Consider the following 22,843-nt stretch of genomic DNA (forward strand, 5'->3'; position numbering starts at 1 on the left):
CCTTCTGAGAGTTTTGAGGCAGTATGGCTGGGAAGACAAATCTTGCGTGTGGGTAGTGCATGTGGGAATCTTCAGAAGTCAAAATCTTTGCCATGTGTTCCAAAAAAGAAAAAAAACGTGTGTGATGGGAACAGGTGTGCATGCTTCCCCCATCCTCAATGTTCCTGCACACATCAGGTGTGCTCCATGTCTCTTCTCATTTTGAAACTGGAATGTCTGAAGGGGGGTTGTAAGCACATTCAGCTGAGCGTGCTTAGATTGTGATCAGCTACCCTGACAGCTCAAGGTTAGAAGTCTCCTTCAAACTGTCCAGATCAATGTGGATGGAGGTGAGAAGACTGAGATTGGGCCTGATTCTTGCGCCTCCACTCCTCCTACAGAGTTTATGCCCCTCCCACACATTCTTTTGAATGCATGAATACAGCTGGAGTGACATCACTGAAACCTGGTGGGATAAGTCCCACGATTGGAATGTAAAAATGGAGGGATACAATCTATTTCAGAGAAACAGACCAGACAAGAAAGGAGGAGGAGTGGCGTTATATGTCAGGGATGTGTATACCTGTGAAGAGATCCAAGATTTAGAACCTCAAAGCCAAAGTGAGAGCATTTGGGTCAAAATTAAGGGAGAGAAGAATAACAGAGACCTCATTGTGGGAGTTTACTATAGATCCCCAAGCCAAACGGAGGACATAGATGATGCCTTCCTGGAACAGATGGCCAAGCATGCAGAAGGAAGGGAGATAGTAGTAATGGGGGACTTCAATTACCCGGATATTTGTTGGATGTCAAACTCAGCCAAGAGCATAAGGTCAAACAGATTCCTCACTGGCCTTGCAGACAACTTCATTGTCCAGAAAGTGGGAGAAGCAACAAGAGGAACAGCCATTTTAGATCTGGTCCTAACCAATGTCGATGACCTGGTTAGTGGGGTAGAAGTGGAAGGATCATTAGGCGCAAGTGATCATGCTCTTCTGAAGTTTACTATACAACGGAAAGGAGCAGCCAAGCATACTAGGACTCAATTTCTTGACTTTAAGAAAGCCGACTTCATAAAACTTAGGGAAGTGCTGGGTGAGATCCCATGGACAGTAATACTAAAAGGAAAGGGAGTTCATGATGGCTGGGAGTTTGTTAAGAGGGAGATAGTAAAAGCACAACTTCAGGCAATACCAATGAGACGGAAACATGGAAGGTGCCTAAAGAAGCCAGGGTGGCTATCTAAAGAACTTTTAACTGAGTTAAGATTAAAAAAGGATGTGTACAAAAAATGGAAAAGGGGGGAAACCACCAAAGAGGAATTCAAACAAATAGCCAGCACGTGTAGACACAAAGTCAGAAAAGCTAAAGCACAGAATGAACTCAGGCTTGCTAGAGAGGTTAAAAGCAACAAAAAAGGCTTTTATGGGTATGTTCGTAGCAAAAGGAAGAACAAAGAAACAGTGGGGTCACTCAGAGGAGAAGATGGTGAAATGCAAACAGGGGACACAGAAAGGGCTGAACTCCTCAATGCCTTCTTTGCCTCAGTCTTCTCCGATAAAGAAAACAATGCCCGACCTGAAGAATTTGGAGCAAATGATTCAGTAGAGAAAACACAGCCCAGAATAACTAAGGAGATAGTACAAGAATACTTGGCTAGTTTAGATGTATTCAAGTCTCCAGGGCCAGATGAACTGCATCCAAGAGTATTAAAAGAACTGGCAGATGTGATCTCAGAACCACTGGCAATCATCTTTGAGAATTCCTGGAGAACAGGCGAAGTCCCAGCAGACTGGAGGAGGGCAAATGTTGTCCCTATTTTCAAAAAGGGGAAAAGAGAGGACCCAAATAATTACCGCCCAGTCAGTCTGACATCAATACCAGGGAAGATTCTGGAGCAGATCATCAAGCAAACAATCTGTGAGCACCTAGAAAGGAATGATGTGATCACCAATAGTCAGCATGGATTTCTGAAAAATAAGTCATGTCAGACTAACCTGATCTCGTTTTTTGACAGAATTACAAGCCTGGTAGATGAAGGGAACGCAGTGGATGTAGCCTACCTTGATTTCAGCAAGGCATTTGACAAGGTGCCCCATGATATTCTTGTAAAGAAGCTGGTAAAATGCGGTCTTGACTATGCTACCACTCAGTGGATTTGTAACTGGCTGACTGACCGGACCCAAAGGGTGCTCATCAATGGTTCCTCTTCATCCTGGAGAAGAGTGACTAGTGGGGTGCCACAGGGTTCTGTCTTGGGCCCGGTCTTATTCAACATCTTTATCAACGACTTGGATGATGGACTCAAGGGCATCCTGATCAAATTTGCAGATGACACCAAACTGGGAGGGGTGGCTAACACCCCAGAGGACAGGATCACACTTCAAAAAGACCTTGACAGATTAGAGAACTGGGCCAAAACAAACAAGATGAATTTTAACAGGGAGAAATGTAAAGTATTGCACTTGGGCAAAAAAAATGAGAGGCACAAATACAAGATGGGTGACACCTGGCTTGAGAGCAGTACATGTGAAAAGGATCTAGGAGTCTTGGTTGACCACAAACTTAACATGAGCCAACAGTGTGACGCGGCAGCTAAAAAAGCCAATGCAATTCTGGGCTGCATCAATAGGAGTATAGCATCTAGATCAAGGGAAGTTATAGTGCCACTGTATTCTGCTCTGGTCAGACCTCACCTGGAGTACTGTGTCCAGTTCTGGGCACCACAGTTCAAGAAGGACACTGACAAACTGGAACGTGTCCAGAGGAGGGCAACCAAAATGGTCAAAGGCCTGGAAACGATGCCTTATGAGGAACGGCTAAGGGAGCTGGGCATGTTTAGCCTGGAGAAGAGGAGGTTAAGGGGGGATATGATAGCCATGTTCAAATATATAAAAGGATGTCACATAGAGGAGGGAGAAAGGTTGTTTTCTGCTGCTCCAGAGAAGCGGACACGGAGCAATGGATGCAAACTACAAGAAAGAAGATTCCACCTAAACATTAGGAAGAACTTCCTGACAGTAAGAGCTGTTCGACAGTGGAATTTGCTGCCAAGGAGTGTGGTGGAGTCTCCTTCTTTGGAGGTCTTTAAGCAGAGGCTTGACAACCATATGTCAGGAGTGCTCTGATGGTGTTTCCTGCTTGGCAGGGGGTTGGACTCGATGGCCCTTGTGGTCTCTTCCAACTCTATGATTCTATGATTCTATGATTCTATGACAGCTGAATGGTTGGAGGTTCAAGGCTTCAATGCTTCTCATTGATGCATGTCCCTTCTTGGGATTAGCACAAGGAGAATAAATTATGCAAATTAAATTGGCCCAGCTAATTTGCTGAACATACTCCAGGTATGAAGCACTATTTTAGTGCATTTGTTTTTTGCGGAGATTTTTTAGTATACATCCATTCATGGCTGACTACAAAATGCTACAGGATACCATTTGAGTATTGCTTTTCTCATCACTTGTCAAGAAGTCAGGAAGTTGGTCATTGGGTCATGATTCTGCCTACCATGTTTTAGAAGTCTGCATTAATGGAGGAAGTCAGAGCATTTGTTAGGTCTGTCCCTTATCATTAAATCTCAGTTGATCATCTCGAAGCTAATGATTAGCTCCATGGAAATTACTTTTTCTGTAATGTAAGGAAACTAAGTGAAATTATCAGATTTGCTCAGTGAATTTAGTTGCTTCCTGTACAACCGTGTGGAGGTTTGATCATCAAAAAATGAGGTACCTCTCAAAAACATGTTAAATAAAGTGAGTGTAGTTTTTAGTCACTCTTTTATATGTTGTGTCTTCCGCACTTTATAGGATCTGAACAAGTTCTTCATTCTCTGACCCTTTTTGAGGGGCAATTCAGCTGCTTCCTTGGACTTCTTGGAGCTGATATTTTGCCAAATTCCTCCTATGCATCACTGTAAGAAGATTGTTAAGTCTTGCTTATGACAACACACTGATCTTGGCAGGCTTTCCAAATGCCCTGAAGCCCAACTCAGCCAAAGAAACAAGCCCTAGCTCTCCTCCCCTAGGTCTGAACTGATGGAGTGGGAAGCAGTGGCACATGCTCATTGCAAAATCTGAGAATTTGCCTACCCTTCATCTGAGATGGACAAGAGGGGGAGAATGTCTAATTTTCAAATGGTTCCAATGACAGCAAGTGATACGGCTTCTTTCAGAATCAGGATGATGTTGATGTTATTAGGGTGCCTGACTAGACCAAGTATTCAAATCTCCGCTCAGCCATGACTCTCAGCCAGTCACTGATTCTCAGTTGTTGTAGGGATGAAATGAGGAGGGGGAGAACCAGGTGCGCCACATTGAGCTTCTTGGAGAAAAAGGTGGGATATAAATGCAATAAAATAAATAAATGCATTAAAAAAAACTTTTTTAGGCTCACCACAAAGTCTGGAGGTTCCCATATTCTTCTCATAAGCCTGAAACAGCCTTCCTTCTTTCTGCATGTTAATGCAAGAACCTTTTCAATTTTCTCATTAGCATAAAAGAAAAGAAAAACACAGTTGCCAGTGGTGAGCTCATTCTAGTTCCCCTAGCTATAATCCATGACTAGATGTATCACTTGAGGCTATTGATCATGCAAAGCTATTGTAAGAGGAAGTGTGAAAAGGAATTAACATGTTGCATGCAAACTTGACCTTTATTCCAATGTACGCGAAGCACCGTTCATGCATGCAGTGGTTTTCCCATTCATTCACATATTTGGGAACAGGTTAAATGGCATTCCCGTTTGATGCATGGAACTGTTCCTGCCACAGTCCTGCAAGGAAGCCTGGGCTTGCCTGTTGCTCACCAGGAGCATTGCAGCACCTATATAAGGCTCAATGTATCAAGTAAGAGCACTAAGGTTGCAGGTTCGATCCCTGTATGGAACAGCTGCATATCCCTGCATTGCGGGGGTTTGGATTTGATGATCCTGAGGATCCCTTCCAACTATACAATTCTTTGATTCTGTGACCAATGATAAAGGTCGATGTTTCACTCTTGATAGCACTGGAAGTAAATTTAGAAGCTTGCAGGAGGATTGTGGTAATATTATTTCTTAGAATACTTAGTTGGGTGCACTGCAGCCTTCACCTAAAAGAAATAAAATATTGGCCGAACATTGTGAAAATAAATGGCAAGAGTGGAAAGAGGATACAAATTAGTGTGCCACTCCTACCGTTAAAAAACATTGCCTTGTTAAATTCCAGTTCTTCGTCTTTGTGCCATTTCTTCTATTGGAGCACCGCCAGACCGCAAGCAATCAAATTTCTTTCCATCATCTGTATGACTGCATTATGTCCACTGATTCCACTACTGTCAAATCCTGTAACCATGTGCTTCAGCACCAGAAGCAGGATCACATTCCCTTTGACTGTAAATCTTATGCCTAAAGCTTCCCACGGTGGACCTTTGTTTGGGGTTTGCAGGAAGCAGAATTTGCAAGGAACAGTCAGTGTGATTGTGGGAAGAATCCTATAATTATGTGTGTCATGAATACTATGGAAGCATGATGGGAAGCTACTAGACTGAAAGTGAGTTTGAGAAGCGAGCCTCCTTGGATTTTTCTAGTTCTGCTTGTAGTGTTTTGATCCAGTGTTTTGATACTGCCAGGAAGGGGGAAAATACACTTAAAATGCAATCCTATGCCTGTGTACTTTGAAGTAAGTCTCACTGTGTTCTGTTTGACTTACTCTGAGGTGTAGGCGTGCTTGGGATTTCAGCCTGATGATGCCACCCTCCCACTTTTGCTGGGATAAATTATTCCAAATTTTAAAAGTGCCTATGTAACCTTCCCCAACCTGGTGCTCTCAAGATGTTATGGGACTGCAACTTCCATCAACCCCAATCAACATAGCTGATGGGAGATGGAGTTCAAAGACATCTGGAGGGCACTACATTAGGGAGTTCTGACTTGGGGCCAAATGTGTATTGATGTTTGCTTCTGTGTTGGTGCTCATGCAACGGATGCTGATCCCCTGTCTGGGGAGAATATGGGTGATGAAAGAGCAGGGGACTTGATTCATCCCTTCTTGCTCTCCTTCTTACTACATTACTGATAACCTGCTTTGGTCAGCACGTCTTCCAGCTCTGCCTGAATTGAGGTTAGGCACTGTTTTATGTGGGACGTGGGTGGCGCTGTGGGTGGCACTGTTTTATGTGGGACATGGGTGGCGTGTGGGTAAAACCTCAGCGCCTAGGACTTGCCGATCGCATGGTCGGCGGTTCGAATCCCCGTGGCGGGGTGTGCTCCCGTCGTTCGGTCCCAGCACCTGCCAACCTAGCAGTTCGAAAGCACCTCCGGGTGCAAGTAGATAAATAGGGACCGCTTACCAGCGGGAAGGTAAACGGCGTTCCGTGTGCTGCACTGGCTCGCCAAATGCAGCTTGTCACGCTGGCCACGTGACCCGGAAGTGTCTGCGGACAGCGCTGGCTCCCGGCCTATAGAGTGAGATGAGCGCACAACCCTAGAGTCTGGCAAGACTGGCCCGTATGGGCAGGGGTACCTTTACCTTTTACTGTTTTATGTGCGCAGAATCCCATCACTGCACACACATACAGCTGTGTTGGGCCCAGATATTCAGATCTTATAAAAAGTTGAAGAAGGTACCTTTTTTTTGGGTCAGGTCCATCATCTGGCAATTTAAGCCTGTTCAACATCCTTAACAGAGCAAGTAAAGGAAATTTCATCACATCCACTGACAGAATGTATTTATTTATTTATCAATCTGTTGTTCTGATTGAAACATTATTACTTGCTTGATTTTATCATTGTAACTATTTTAAACGTTTTTCTGACTGTATATGAAATGGTCAGGATCTGCCCTGGAACCTTGTGGTGAAGGGTGGGTAACGGATCTTACAAATAAACTAAGAATGTTCCCGTCTCCTTCCTTTTATTGTTCAGATAGGGTCTTCCCTTTCACATTTGGGCTGGTTGGGAATATTATGAAATGAAGGAGAAATAAGAACAGGAGGAGAAGGTGGTGGCATCACCTATTAAGAAGCATATGGCAAGCTGGCATTTCCTCTTTATTTTCTGAACCAGAGCATCCTGCCTCTCGCCAGCACTGAAATGTCTGCTCTTCAGATCCAGGGTAATGGTGGGAGGAGGTCATGTGTCACTTGTTCAGATTTTACACTTGAAAAGGAAGTAGGGAACATGGTGGTTGACCCTAGCTTAATCTCTGTGTGTCTTCTGTATCAAGAGAGGCCACTTTTGTCTATACTTCCCCCTTCTTATTTTGATCCCAGTTCTCTATATACACACACACAAGCTCATCTCCAATTATATGACGTTTTCATTTTCACCTTCATGAAATTAGCACTTTACCATGCCGTGCAAGTGTGAGGAGCTGGAGTCAGTGCTGAGAACTGGACAGGCTCCATTTTACGCAAGAGCCTCCTCGAAAGCCAGTGCCCAGCGCAAGATGAAAAACAGCTTGTCTCGCTCGATGCCTGCTGGGCCTGCTGTCAGCCGACTGTATGTTCTTAATCACCATTCCAAAATGAGGGATGACTTGGCCTTTGCCAACTATTTTGCTCTTCACACTCATACTCTCACACACATGTACTTTTAATTCCTTCCTATTGAAATGTTTGCCTTTGCTATCTAAAGTTGGGTTTTGCAAAACACACACACCAACACCAACAACAACTAGGGGTGCCAGCTGTTGATTGAGGTGGTGCAGCTGTGGGCCTTTCTTGCAGTACTGCTCGCTTACATTATATATGTTTAGCTTCCTCTTCTTCTTAGCTGCTGGTTGGTTAATAGCGTTTTACGGATTGTAATTGTTTCACTGATTGGTTAATTATGTAATATGACTAATGCTGAACCTGTGATGTTCTATTACGTTGTTATTTATTGTTTGCAAGCTGATTGGGGATTCATTTGAATGGAAAGCAGCACAGAAATACAACGAATCAAATCAAAACAAAATATATGTATATTTCTGTTTGCTTAATCCCGAATTTTCTTTCTGTATATACATACATACATATATGTATTAATTCATCTATGGAAAGAAAATTGGGAATTAAGCAAATAGGAAATCAGTGGTATGAGGGACAGAAGTAGGTCTTGGCTGAGTCTAGAGGGTCTCATAACCTACAGTGTTCTGTCTCTCAGGGCAGCAGTGAGGAGCTGGTGAAAAACCCAGTTGGCATTTTGACTTAAAATAATAAAACTGTTGTTTCTCTTCAAAATCCTTTTCAGTTTTCTTTCGAGTTCAGGAAACAAATGCTGGACTAAACCTGTAGCTGTAGCTTACTTATTTTTGAAAAGGTTTATACTCTGCTTTCTGATCAAATCTTTCCTCAGGAGGACTTATAACTGATGATAATCGTATAATACAAGCATTGAATTCACCTCTTCCCCGCCCCCCTATTTTTTTGTAGGGCAGCCAAGAGGCTGTCCCTAGCAGTCTGATGTGCTTGTCACCACTAATGTCCTTCAGGGTCTTTTGCAAGCCCACCCAAGGGAAATAACACCCCCTCTGGGGAGTGTGCTGCTTTATAACACGATATTGCAGCTTTAAAAATGTTTAGACCCAGTATAGTTATTCCAGCTTTGCAAATAACAGAACTGGATTTATTGGCCCTTGCAAAAGATTTACTAGCCCATTTGCACACATGTTTCTAATATGACTGTTTGTGATCTTAAAAAGGGATGGGCAGGAGGAATGCTACCATTGCCTGGTCACCTGAGGACCAGTTCTACCTACATGCAATTAGGAGAAGAGGTTACTTAGAGGTCTGAATTACTATCCCTTCTTTATTAGCAAATTGTGAATCCCATAAACAAAAGACAAATATTTTTGTCTATTCTTTGTGAACAGCTTAGGGCAGAAATATATTCTGTGCTTTCTTCCTCCAAGGAGTTCAGGGCAGTGTGTGTAGGCTTAGTCCATTTTATTCTCCCAATCAAGTTAAGGCTGAGAGATGATAAATTGCCCAGGTGAGTGTCATAGCTGAGCATGCTCAGGGGGCACAAAATGCTGACTGACTGCTGCTAGGAGAGGGGGCAGTGGGATGGTGTATTCAGGAAGGGGACGTGGCTGGCTAGAACCCTGAACAGGAGCAGCCAATTCTTCAGCATTCTTCTTGCAGGCCCCGCTTGCAGGCCGTTACATTTCAATTTCCCCAAAATGTGAAATATTTTCCTACTGTTTATCTCCATGTCCCTCAGCCCCTAAAGAGGACATCATACAAAAACCTCTATGAATTTCATATAAAATTGGGTATACAGTTGTACCTCGGAATCCGCTCCGGAAGTCTGTTCGACTTCCGAAACGGTCGACTTCCAAAGCGTGGCTTCTGATTGGCTGCAGGAAGCTCCTGCAGCCAATCAGAAGCCGCAGAAGCCCCGTCAGACATTCAGCTTCCAAAAGAACGTTTGAAAACTGGAACAATCACTTCCGGTTTTTGATCGTTCAGGAGCCTGAGCCAAGGTACAACTGTACAGTGAAGGAGAAATGTAAATCTAATATGGAGAGCAGGGGAGTCATTCTTTTAAGAGAAATGAATATAGCTATTTTCCTCTTCTGGTATCTAGATATTATTTCTGAGTTACATGCTAGATTTCAGTTTAGCATACCAATCTTGTCTCTCTCTCTCTCTCCCCCCCCCCCCCAACATTGTTGCTTTTCTGGCTGACTTACATGTTCGTTGTTATTTTTACTGGATAAAAGCTGTCTTTGGCAATTTATTTCCCTCTTTCTTTGAGTGAACTGTATCTGACCCACTATCCCTTGCAGAAATGGTAAGATAATGAGCTTGAAATTCCAGAAAAGTTTGAAGCCTTTTGCAAAAGATAGTAAATATAAATTAATTAGCAGTAACTTTAAATTAGGCAGAGAGTTAATTAATAAAGCAACCTGAAAGACTGGCTAGGATATATTACCCAAGTGTAAGTATAGCTAAACAAGTTAAAGAAAATGATCAAGTTGGAGTGATGTGATGTGATGTGATCATTTTATTCATCTATTAAAACTTCAGAGTTTCTATTATAGTTGGTTTAACACAGACATGCCCTACAGTTATTACTTAAACCTTGGCAGGATTCATTTGATGTTGCTTGACTGCCCTCTACAGGCTGTGAATGAAGATGCAGCACCAGTTCATTAGGAAATGACAGATTCAGTGTAGCAGTGAGCTGCCTGGCTTTCAAACCTTGCCCCCTAAATGGGATTTTGAAAGAAGGGAATAATTCTCGGCTCTCCAGTTGACAGCAAAAGCAAACATTTCAGTTTGCTTCTAGTCCAAATGAGTGCCCCGTGTCTAGTCCAAATGAGTGCCCCGTGTTTTCTTGTGATCGCAGTTTAGAAATATTGGTTTTCTTTTCACCGGATGATTAGTACTGTGTTCTGATGGGAAAATGCACTTTTCTACCAAAATGGCATTCAGAATTCTATTTAGTTATGGTGTCTCTTACACTTTTATCTAGAGCTATTCCAGGTGACCTGATGATTCAACATCTATCATGATTTGCTTCTACAAAGCTTACCCAAGGAGGTTAGACTATGTTCGCTCTTTCTTGAACATTTGTTCTGGTTTGTCTATTGAGAGATTATATGATGATGAGCATCCATCCTGATTTTATTGTCTTTTGTTTATACATCTTCCCATTAAGCAGTAAGTCAACCTACACATTTAAATACATTTCCCTGTTACTTTCCTGATCTCAAAAAGTCAATAAAAAACAAGAAGTGGGTTTTTTGTGCTAGGCAATAAAGCTTTTTAATCCACTTTAGTTGCACAGACCTAAATTTCTAGCAAGTGCTTGAACCCATCCCACAAAATACTGACTGTCTGGAGGCAACCCTGACTGTTAGTGATGGTTACATATATTGTACTTGAATGCCAGTTCTGGGCCCGAATACACAGTTGCACTAAAGCAGACAGATAGTGGGTCTTTCTAAACCAAATAAACTGTAGCAGGAAAATACTCAGCACATAAACCCATCAATATTTTTAGTAATTAATCCCCCTGCCATACACACTTTCCTAATCAGTTGGCACATTGCAAGCTAGGCTAGTATTGTGCTTCAGATGGTGTTAGGTGATTAGATTTGTGATGGTGGCTCAGTCATCGAGTGATGCAACAGCCAAAGTATTTGTTTTTTGCTTTTTTTCAGAGATAATCATGAACCTGGGGAGATTATTAGAAAGATAGGGTTGGAGACCAAATTTAATTTGTGAGAACTTATTGGGTAGATTAGGATCAGGGGGAATTTTCTTTTTTTTCTTTTTTTGGCAGGTATAATTGGTTGCTGATACTGAGAATAATTTACCTTGGTCTTGAAAATCAATCCACAAAAATTACCAACCAATAAAAGTCATATCTAACAGAAGTGTTCTTTTTAAACAACAACAACTCTTATACCCTTAAAAGTAATGCTATAAAAACAGCTGTTTTCAGAGGTGGCAGACACAGAACATGGTGTGTTATATCACTCCCTCACACCCAAAGACAGGAAAAACAGCTTTTTTCTTTGTCCATTTATCATGCCTCCCCCCTCCCATCGTCGATTTCCTGCCTTTGCCTGGGACAGACGTGTGATATCCCTCCTGCCATTTGTCCTCAGTCTTGTACCTATGATGATGGTGATGATTAAATTTCCTATACTTCCATTCATCTGAGGATCATAAGGCAGTTTACAACATAAAAGCACATAACATAGTAACAAACAAAAACAATCCACCTTCCACTTTAAAAGGCCATAAATGGTTTAATTAGCCAAAGGCCTGGTTAAAAGGGAACATTTTTGCCTATCGCCTAAAGGTGTATAATGATGGTGCCAGGCGAGCCTCCCTGGGGAGAGCATTGCACAAATGGGAGCCATTGCAGAAAAGGCCTGTTCTTGTGTTGCCACCCTCCAGACCTCTTGTGGAGGAGGTACACAAAGAGGGGCCTCACGTGATGATCGCAGGATCATATGGGGAGTGGTGGTCCTGGAGGTATTGTGGTCCTGAATCACTTAAGGCTTTATAGGTCCAAACCAGCACTTTGAATTGGGCCTGGAAAATAATTGGCAGTCAGTACAGTTGGGCCAGGATTGGCATTATACGCTCAAACCCTCTTACCCTGGTGAGCAACCTGTCTTCTGAATTCTGCTCCAGCTAAAGTTTCCAAACCATCTTCAGAGGCAGCTCCACGTATAACACATTGCAGCAATCTTACCTACAACTTAGCAGAGCATAGACGACAGAAGTTAGGCTATCCCTGTCTAGATAGGAGTACAGCTTTGGAGGATGTAAGACACTCTGAGCCACCCAAGCTCAAGTGACAGCAATGGATCCAGAAGTACCATCAAGCTGTTTCCTCACTCCTTCAGTGGGAGTGTAACCCCATCAGTAGTAGGCAACCTCCCATCTATCTGGTCTAGGGAACTGCCCATTCCCAGTGCTTCTTGTCTTATCTGGATTGAGCTCCAGTTTACTGGCTCTCATCCAGTCCATTACCAAGGCAAGACAACAGTCCAGCCCATCCACTGCCTCACCTGCAGATGTAAAGGGGAAGTCCAGCTGGGTTTCATCAGCAATATTGCTGACAACGTACTCCAGATAGCTCCACTCAGTGGTTTCTTGTAGATGTTAAACAACATGGGTGATAAAATTGAACTCCAAGGAACCCCACATCGAAGGCTCCATGGGGCCAAAGAGCACTCTCCAATGTCTACTCTCCACCATGTGTACCCATTTCTGGACAATCTTCTCTTGAGGTCACACTACAATTGACAAGTGAGTCAGAGGTGCCAATGCAATCAAGGAATGTCTCTCAGCATGTGGTTTCATAATAAATTGAAAAGAAGAAAAAGTCATCTTCAGCCAGCACAGCATCTACAAGCTCTGTTGGATACACAGAATGGGTTGGTATCAGTCAGCCTAGATCGTGTGTTTAAAATAAAACATATCAGACCATTACAATGGGTATTACTACCTTTTTAGATACTTTTGACTGTGGGGCTATGATTATCTCTAAGAGGGTAGACTCCAGAATTCAGTTCATTTCTTAGATCTGTTGAGAATGGTAATGACTACAAGATGCCAGTCTGATGGGCATCTAGTCGAAGAACAAGGCTACTCATAGTGTGAATTTGTTGGGGTTTTGGGAGGCAAGTTTAACTCTTTGGCATTTTGCCCAAAGCTTCAACTTGGATCACATTAAAGGACAGATCTTGGTCTCAGAGTTTGCAGTGCTAGGCGGCAGTCCTCATGAATAAGAAGGAAGACTGCAGAGCGTATGGAAAGGGAGTCAAATGTGTGGGTCCACTGACTAAGTCGACAGCAAGTTCATTTGAGGAAATGACACTTAGCATCCATGTTTTGCAGTGTCTTGAGTCAAGTTTCAACCAGGGAACTCTGGCTCTGTTTGCTTCTCCAGTGAACATACAGACTTAACCTTTTTCCAGTAATCAAAGGCATAAGAGATTCCAGTGAACATACAGACTTAACCTGGTTCCAATGATCAAAGGCATAAGAGATTGATACACTGTCAGTGTTTGGACTAGAGGGTCTTCATTTTGCTTTCCTACAAATTTCACTTCTGCAAAGTGTTCTAAGAAAATTGAGATTGGAGAGGTCTTGAATAATTCTGATAGTGTCGGTTTGGCCATGGATCACAGAATGACCATGGTTTACAGAAATTTTGCAAACGGCAATAGCTCCACATGCATTGCAAATACTGCCTCATCTGGGTCTTTTGAACTATGGTTCACCCAGATTTGGAGAGGTTCCATCTCACTGCTTGAAAATTGAGCAGGAGAATATGAAAAGTTGTGGCTTCTTGGATATCGTGATGGACGTATTGGCTTCTTGGAGTCTTTCAGTGATCTGAATCTATCAACTGACATTGAGGAAGTTCCTTCAATAGTTAAGATCAAATGACATCAACTTGGAGTCAGAGAATTTACCCCCAACTATAAAATAAATCCAGTAAGTCTTTTTGTCCAATGGATGGGTTTTTGCTTTATTTGAATACTCTTTTAACCCTATGATATTATACCAGTGCTTTTTTCTGGGGGGTACTCAAGGGTTACGCAGTACTGGCACCTTTTTTCTAGAACAAAAGCACTGGTTATAAATGTAGCCCTTACTGTAACAACTTCATGGTGAGTGCCAGCACCATTTTTTCCCCCTGGAAGAAAAGCACTGATTATACCCTTAAAAGTACTGCTATAAAAACAGCTGTTCTGGATTTATAGGATTAGGAAAGGAAGAACAAACCAAAGGGGAGAGAGAAATATTTAGTATTCCCAACTTGAAGTAACTTCAAAGAAGCACTTATCCCTTTTCTTCCCCAGAAGGCCAAATATTCTGTTTAATATTTTGCCCAAACGGATACAGTGACATTCAGCTTGATCCTGTGCAAGATTATTTGGAAGTAAATCCCGCAGTGTTCAGTATGGCTTCCTTCCAGGTCAGTGAATGCACCAGCTTTTGCTAGCCTGATGCCTTCCATACGTTTTGCGATAAAACTTGTATCAGCTCCAACCTGTGTGGAAGGCACCCAAGTTGTCAAAGACTGGTGTATAGAGTTGGTGCCTGGCTGTAGTCCTTTTGCATTCTTGCCTGGGAGGTAAGTCTCACCAAACACTGGGGGATATAATTCCAAATAAACTTGCCTAGGACCTGGGAGCCTGTGAATAAGCTACTTCCCAAAGCCCGAGGGCAGTATCCTTCAAAATAGATGTGCTGCGGCAGTGACTTTTGGCTACACAATAGAACTTCCCTTCCCTCTCATCCTTTCCCAATAATTGTTCTGGAGTTTTCCCCAACTTTCCGGAGCAGATCCAGAGAAGGCGAGGAGAGAGGAGAGGGAGAAGTTCCACTGCATGCAGAAATCTTTGTGCTAGTGAAACTACTTCACTGGGTACCACGTAGATAACTGCAAATGCTTCCACATTTCAAATGACTTGTCCTTAGGGCGTACAAGTAAGGTTACCACACAGTCCCCGGACTTACAAATCAGCCCCCATACAAAATCCACTGAAGTTGAAAAGTGTCCCTGGATTCATTGAAAAAAATCCGATAACCTTACATACAAGATTAAAATAAACAAGAAAATTCAACTGGCGTGGTCTTCTTGGTTGGGTATGAAATGCAATGCCAAGACAGAGCCATTCTGTTTGTAAAAACAAAGCAGAAGGCATCAAATGCAAAAATGAAAGTCCTGTGTCAGTTGTTCAGGCATGTATAGCTAAACCAACTCATCCCTGAGTGGATGATCTGGCAAAGGGAAAGAGAGGACGGTCTCCGGCTGTGCCACAGTTTAAATTTCCCGCAGCCACGCTCCCTGCCCCTGCCAGCGCCAATTGGGCAGTGAGGGCCACTCCTAGGTGGGGCCCAATGCTGGCAATGCAGTTGAACAGTGCCAAGGAGGTGCTGATTTCCGGCCCTGGCCAGATCACTACAGGGCCTGATGCCTGCCCACAACGCCACCTACCAGGTAATGTAAGCAGACTTGCAATAGACAGATTAAAACAGAAACAAAAATGGGACAGTCCTAGGCTAGTGATAGGTAGCTGACACTACATCAGCCATGGCCTCATGGGGACAATTTGGGAATAGTAAAAAGCAATTTTGCAATCCAGTTTACCTAGGTGTTCAGCATAGTTTCTGTTCCTTGAGCAGTCCAGTTTTCTTGTGGTAACTTGTAAGGTCACCCAGTGAGTTTGGTGACCAAACAGGGCTTTAGGTCCAACACTAACCACTACACCACCACTGGCTCTTTATTTTGGATTTTGGAAGTTTTGAAGGTGGTAGCAGCCCCTTCCACACATTTTTCAGGTTATGGAGGGGTTTGTGTGAGCCCTGCTCTAGTGGTTAGGAGCAGTTAAAATCTCATCTCTTCCATCGACTCAACAGTTTACTGTCCCCCACATTTCACACTGGTGCAACAACAGAAAGGAGGTGATTTGCTCAAGGTCACTGTCTTTCAGCCTTGGGTCTCATCTGCAATGTGGGGATGATGATGATTACTGAGAGTGACCTATGCAAAGCCCTTGAAAGTGTTCTGAGTGTTGTAAATACTGTAAAGTTTTCTCCCTTTTCTCAGGTTTAGCTGCGAGTTTTTAAAAAGAAAAGACAGTGTAATTTTGTGGAAAAGAATGCACATTACAGTTTTATGTGAGGTTCATCTAATGCTGTAAGTAGGACGATGTTACTGCAGTTATTAATGGTGCACTTATTAGGTAGTTGAATGTGTTTTTCTCTGTCTTTACTCTTACAGGCAAGCTAATGAGGAATATCAAGTGCTGGCTAACTCATGGCGCTACTCTTCGGCATTTTCGAACAAACTTTTCTTCACTATAGTAGATTATGATGAAGGCGCTGATGTTTTTCAGCAGGTGAGAAGGTGCATTCCTGAATGCTAAGCTGCTCTGTGTCCATCTTTCTAATATATTCATACTCTTGGTTGCCTTAATTGTATGTTTCAGACATGTTTTACTTTTTTTTTAGAGGGGGTAAGCCCAAGCACAGATGATGGAGAGACTGCTGTTGTTATTGAGGTTATTGATGAGAAAATTCCACCATATTCCTTAAGCTGCCACTAAAAATGAAGAATGTTCCTGTTCTGAGAGATCCACAGCAGTTTGCTTCTGCTTCCCACAAAAATGTATACATTGTTCATTTTTTGTAGTCCAGATGATCATGAAACTATGGCTTAGATCAGGGATGAACAAACCTTCCCACCCCTGTTCCACTCAGGGCTAATCTTTTGGGGTCAGTGGGCAAAGCCAAAAGTGTTTTCAATTAACTAATCTGGAAGAAAGACCAATTTTCGCTATGCCTACCTCAGATCTGAATTCCCAACCTAGATAACTGTGCCCAAAAGTAACCCTCAGTGGGTTTTATGGGGCTACTGTCAAATAAATATACAGAGGTTGGGTGGGGGTTTTTTTTTAGTGCAACAGACAAAAGTAGCTAGTGTTCTGAAAAGCAAGTGAAATAAACTGCTTTCTTACTTTACTGTGCTATATATACATACACATACACACACAGGCACATGCACACACATATACACACACAGAAGCCTACCACTTCTCCCCAGGCTATACAAGAAAACAAGTTTAAAAGTTTTTTAAGAGATCAGTTTATTTTTATAAAACAAGATTGCTACTGCTTCCAGTTATCCTGAAACTTTGACACTAATAGTTTTATACTAAAATGTAGGTCATGGCCACCTGTAACCAACTTGCCATGTCATTTTCTCCCCCTTCTCTCCATAATGCATATCAGTTGTCAGAGATTTGATGCCATTACCTATGTTCTCCCATTCTTCAGCATCAGCTGCTGTTGGACGGAAAACGTGTACTGTGATGGCATCACATCAGATGTAATTGAATATATATGTTATGGGGGAAAGGGGAAGAAGAGTGTGGCACAGAGAGACTGTTTTTGATGGCCACCCTAACACAATGTGTAGCTTTTGTCCTTCCCTATTGCTGATAACTTTTTACCTTATTGCTGTTTGCTTTCTTTTTCCTCTTCCATCCTCTCTCGCGCACCCCATGGACCTGAGTAATCGAGTTCGCATAAAATGCATATCATTCAAATTGATTACTTCTTTAAAAAGACCTCACTTTTGCCAGTTCACAAAGCGAGTTGCAGTCTAGTTCAGCAAAGCTATGTGCTGTCTTCTGAAATATTACATTTGACCAAAAAAAACAACAACAAAAAACAACCCACAACCAACCACATTTCCTAGTGCCTCATATTTTGCAGTTTCACGACATATTGGGTTGTCAAAAAATATTCCGCGGAGGAAGAGAATATGTTGTACTTGGAATAAATCCAATTATTTAACATCCAGCTTGATTATTGTACATAATTTGAATTTGCAACATTTAAATAATGTATTTATGTAACATAATTTAGTTGTGTAGTGAGCATACAGCCCTGGTAATGAAAATGGCTGGGCTTGTGTATGTCATTAGAGGCAATCTTGTTCCATCCTCGTTGCTTTCACAGGTTTCTTCACTCAGATTTCAGGGTAACCTTATATGTCCACATCCCTGAGTTCTGAGAGAGAGAGAGTATAAATAAATACAATATTGCCTTTCGTTAGTGGAAAACAACAGCTTGGATCCCGACATAGCTTTAAGGGAGTCATTGGAAGGAAAGTTTCCTTTTCCATCCTTCCCTCTGTAGTTACCTATGATGACCAAGGAGGCTTGGAAGCTCTTGAAGAATGTGGGATGAGGCACAAGGGCTATTTGGAGAAAGATGAAGCAACAGCAACTTTTCTTATGAGAATTTCCTTAGCTTAGGATCCAAACCTGATTTAATGCAATTCCCCACTTCTCTTAGTGCCCTTCCCCATGTTTCATCCCACATTGTTCTGGGAGTACCCCCGAACACAAGATATTTTTAAGAGATACAGTGGCTGCAGAGAAAATGAGGGGTCAGGAAGCATTTCCTTTTGTCGACTTCTACAGGTCAGCTTATCATAAGGTCTAGGCTGGTGATGATACTTAGCTTTTATATTTCATCTTTTGAGTTCCAACCCCACCCCCCATAAGAACCAATGAGAGGTACTCAACTGACTGTTTAAAAGCTTAACTGTTCACATGGGGATTCCTACTACCCTGATCCTTAGTACTCGCTGTACTGAACTTTTGTACATCTGTTGAATATTGTATTGTATAATTTCTGCTTTGCAAATTGCCCTGTTTTTACAATAGAAGGTGATCTGTAAATGACTTTAAATACATAAATTACATCTGCGCAGCTGACCTGTAGTGTACTGACCTTATTGTTCCCATACAGTAGATGGGGACTTGATAGAAGCCTAGTGGCTTGATTTAATGGCACATTGCTAAGCATTATATGCAACATACTTCCATACTTTTAACAGTTTCCCAAAAGGCTGACAAAGGACAGATATGCTTTTTTTAATATTTGGTGGCATCTTTGTTGTCTCTCATAGCTCAATATGAACTCCGCTCCAACGTTCATGCATTTCCCTCCGAAAGGGAAGCCCAGGAGAGCTGACACATTTGACCTGCAGAGAATTGGATTCGCAGCAGAGCAGTTAGCTAAGTGGATAGCTGACAGAACTGATGTTCATGTAAGTCACTTGACAAAGTTAAGAGACTCATCCACACTTATCTTCATGTTCTGTGACAAACAGACCTTGGGAATTGGGGTTCCCTCTTCCCCACTACCTTCAAATGATATCCCCCCCATAAGAGTCCTCTACAAAATGTATTAAAATAATAAAAGTGCCAGCTGTGCTACTCTATCACTCTTTGGTAACTCCAGAGGGGAAAAAATTAACGATGTATTTCAATCTTGCTTTGGTAGCTAAAATATTAATCTGGCTGTCTCCTAGCAGAACATGAGGAATGATATTGTACCAATTAATTGATTAATGTGAGCACGTACTTGAAATATTTCTTATTGCTAGTAATAACTCCTAAGTCTAACACTGAGTAGTTGTTGTTTTTTAAAAAAATAATGCTGTAGATGTACAATTGGTAAATATACTGAACAACTTTATTTAACTGCATGCAAGCGTAGTGGGCAAGAACATTGTAGGGAAAGTCCCATATTTATCTAAAAGAAAAACTAGAAGTCTCTTTAGAAATAATGAAGAATTAAAATCTTGACCGCTTCTTAGGGTTGATGCAAAGGGGACTTTTCAAGAAACTGGGCGATGTTTTTAGGTTCACTGCTCAAATGGGGCACAGCTCACCAGCACATTCTCTTGTGCAAACATCGCTAAAATGAATTGACGACTACAAGTTCCCTTTCATTTCATCAGGTCTAGTGCAGGAGAACCTGCCAGTGGAAATTCTTTCAAGTTATCTCCTGAGTTTAGACCATCAGGCCCCTTTGCCAGGCTCTGCCACTTCTGTGTCCTGTTGCTGTGACTAGAGTAAACTTGCTGCCATCTGAATGTGGTTTTGTAGTTGCCATTGAAGGCTTAGAGGAGAGGTAGCCAATCTGGTGTCCTCCAGGTGATTTGGAATATAGTTCCCGTTGGATCCAGCCCAGTGCTATTTTTCTAGAAAAAGTGGTGCTGGAACTCACCATGAACACCTCCCTTGTTCTCTTATAATGGTAATGGTGCCCACCTGAGAGGTGCCGAAATTGAGTTCCTGTGAGTTCCTCCTTTAAAAAGCCCTGCCTCCAGCAAGCAGTTTTAATCTGTACTTGTGTCATTTTACAGTGGTACCTCGCAAGACGAATGCCTCGGAAGACGAAAAACTCGCAAGACGAAAGAGTTTTTCGTTTTCTGAGGTGCTTCGCAAGACGGATTTCCCTATGGGCTTGCTTCGCAAGACGAAACGTCTTGCGCCTTTTTTTTTTAAACCGCCAATGCATTCCTATGGGAAACCGTCAATACACATTGGTGCTTCGCAAGACGAAAAAACTCGTAGAATGAAAAAACTCGCAGAACGAATTAATTTCGTCTTGCGAGGCACCACTGTACTTGACTAGATGTGTACAAGTTTAATTGTGAATGGCTGGCTCTGTTTAGTATGTAAATTCTGTATGCCTACTTATACATCAGAAAGCAGAAAAACACATGTCATGCTTTTTCTTGTTTTACAGATCAGAGTGTTCAGGCCCCCAAACTATTCAGGTACCATTGCATTGGCTCTCCTGGTGTCGCTAGTCGGTGGCTTACTCTATTTGCGGCGAAACAACTTGGAGTTCATCTACAACAAGACTGGCTGGGCAATGGCAGCACTGGTAAGCCAACTTTTCATTTTTTTAAAAAAAAAACTTTCTGAAGCTCAATTAATTTAATTGTTTATATAACAAGATTTCAAGTCCCATTCGCACTGTTAATGAGAGAGCACTGCATTAATAAATAGGTTAGCGAGAGACAGCATTGATTGTGAAATCATAACAGCAACAGCTGGGCCAAACCTCAAGGGCAGTAAACAGTGCTAGCATGCAATTAAGAGGTTGCCGATACCCTGACTAATTGTAATTGGTTCCAGTGTTGGCAGAAGTTGGTTAAATTGACACCCCCCCCCCCCAAGTTCAAAGGCATGAAGGTTACAACTCACAAGTTAACTGTTGCTCAGAACTGGGTGTAGGGTGGGTATGCTTATGCAATTAAAGATACTGATAATCACTGTTTTATCAAATATATAACATTAGTTTTAGTGACTGAAACGTAAGATAGAGCTGGGCTCCTTGAAAGTTGGCATGGGAAAATATGAGCCACGTGGCTGCAGCTAATGTTAGTTTCTTGTACCAAACTTCTCTTCCATGACATCTTTGCTAGGTAAGAGCTTAGCTGCAGTGGGTGGGAATGCAGCTCCCTCATCTGAAATCTCAGTACTTGAATCCACTGTTGAAATACCTTCATTTATTGTTCAGCATCCGTTATAATGAATCTGTGTTGCGTAGTTGTTTTCAGTCTTTTACTTGTGCTGCTGCTTTGTTGTTGTTTAAAAAAATCTCTGCGCCCATGAGAACAAGGCAATTCTATTTTAAAACAAAGCTGTCACCACCACCACCCGCCACTGAAGTTTATGAACCTGACAGAATAATGGAGCTGGGAGAACTCCCAAGTCCGAGAGTATTACTTATACTCCCACCTCCACATTGAGCTCTTCCTTTTATTGTTACTTCCTTCACATGTAAGTAACAATTCTGCTAACAGTGCATGGTTCAGTTGCTGAACTGTCATGAACCAGATTCAGGTAGGTAGCCGTGTTGGTCTGACACAGTTGAAATAAATTTAAAAATTGTCCAGTAGCACCTTAGAGACCAAATAAGTTTGTTCTGGGCATAACCTTTTGTGTGCATGCAGTATCTGAAGAAGTGTGCATGCACACAAAAGCTTATACCCAAAACAAATTTGGTTGGTCTCTAAGGTGCTACTAAAGGGACGCGGGTGGCGCTGTGGGTTAAACCACAGAGCCTAGGACTTGCCGATCAGAAGGTCGGCAGTTTGAATCCCCGTGGCTGGGTGAGCTCCCGTTGCTCGGTCCCTGCTCCTGCCAACCTAGCAGTTCGAAAGCATGTCAAAGTGCAAGTAGATAACTAGGTACCGCTCCGGCGCAAAGGTAAACGGCGTTTCTGTGTGCTGCTCTGGTTCGCCAGAAGCGGCTTAGTCATGCTGGCCACGTGACCCGGAAGCTGTACACCAGCTCCCTTGGCCAATAAAGCAAGATGAGCGCCGCAACCCCAGAGTCGGCCACGACTGGACCTAATGGTCAGAGGTCTCTTTACCTAAGGTGCTACTGTACAGTTTTTAAATTATTTATTTATTTTGTCATGAACCAGTATGCTAAGTTGTCCCCATCTAGGCTTTGGTCCTTGATAGTCGTTAACACATGCATTGAACACAGGGACCCCACATATACATTTGCTTGTTACTCTCATTTTACCATATAACCTGCCCCACGTTTGTTCACTTTGGGGGCTTGTGTATACATGCATATATGTAAGCATGCATCATTAAAATATGTTGTAAGCTGCCTTGACAAACATTCAACATTTTTTTTGTCCACCTTCTACAGCTCATGAGGTTGGCTCTTGCTTGCAAAAGCCAGAACTTATTTTTTAATACTTAAGATGCCACAGGACTCTTTCCTATATAAGATGTAGCTAAAATCACACTGCACAATAGCTCCTGAAGTCCTGCTAAGTTTGTAGCTTTCCTACCCACAGGTACTCCTTTTGAATTCCCTGCAGAGCTGGGAAAATGGAAAGGAGCTGCTTAGTTATCTTTCTCCTCATCTTCCCCACCCCATATATATATGAGAGAAAATGCAGTTAAATTGTTTGACAAATTGTCTATTGAAGCAGATTTCCAATCTTGAACTCTTCCATGGTGGTATCTTCAAAGATAAGAGGTGGTGGTGATGATTTGTTGGTAGCTTTTAAAGATCTTTTATTCA

General features: G+C 42.3%; 1 protein-coding gene across 1 annotated transcript in view; it reads left to right on the forward strand.

Moving 5' to 3' along the window:
- The window catches only part of TUSC3 (tumor suppressor candidate 3), a 129,216-nt gene that overhangs the window by 42,713 nt on the left and 63,660 nt on the right, over positions 1-22,843 (forward strand). Inside the window, exons 3-5 of the mRNA XM_083458434.1 lie at positions 16,204-16,321; positions 18,904-19,044; positions 20,535-20,675. Coding sequence (XP_083314560.1) covers positions 16,204-16,321; positions 18,904-19,044; positions 20,535-20,675 — 400 coding nt within the window. The remainder of the gene's footprint in view (positions 1-16,203; positions 16,322-18,903; positions 19,045-20,534; positions 20,676-22,843) is intronic.

This window comes from Podarcis tiliguerta (genome assembly GCF_965153285.1).
Source record: "Podarcis tiliguerta genome assembly, chromosome: 9".
Taxonomy (NCBI): domain Eukaryota; kingdom Metazoa; phylum Chordata; class Lepidosauria; order Squamata; family Lacertidae; genus Podarcis; species Podarcis tiliguerta.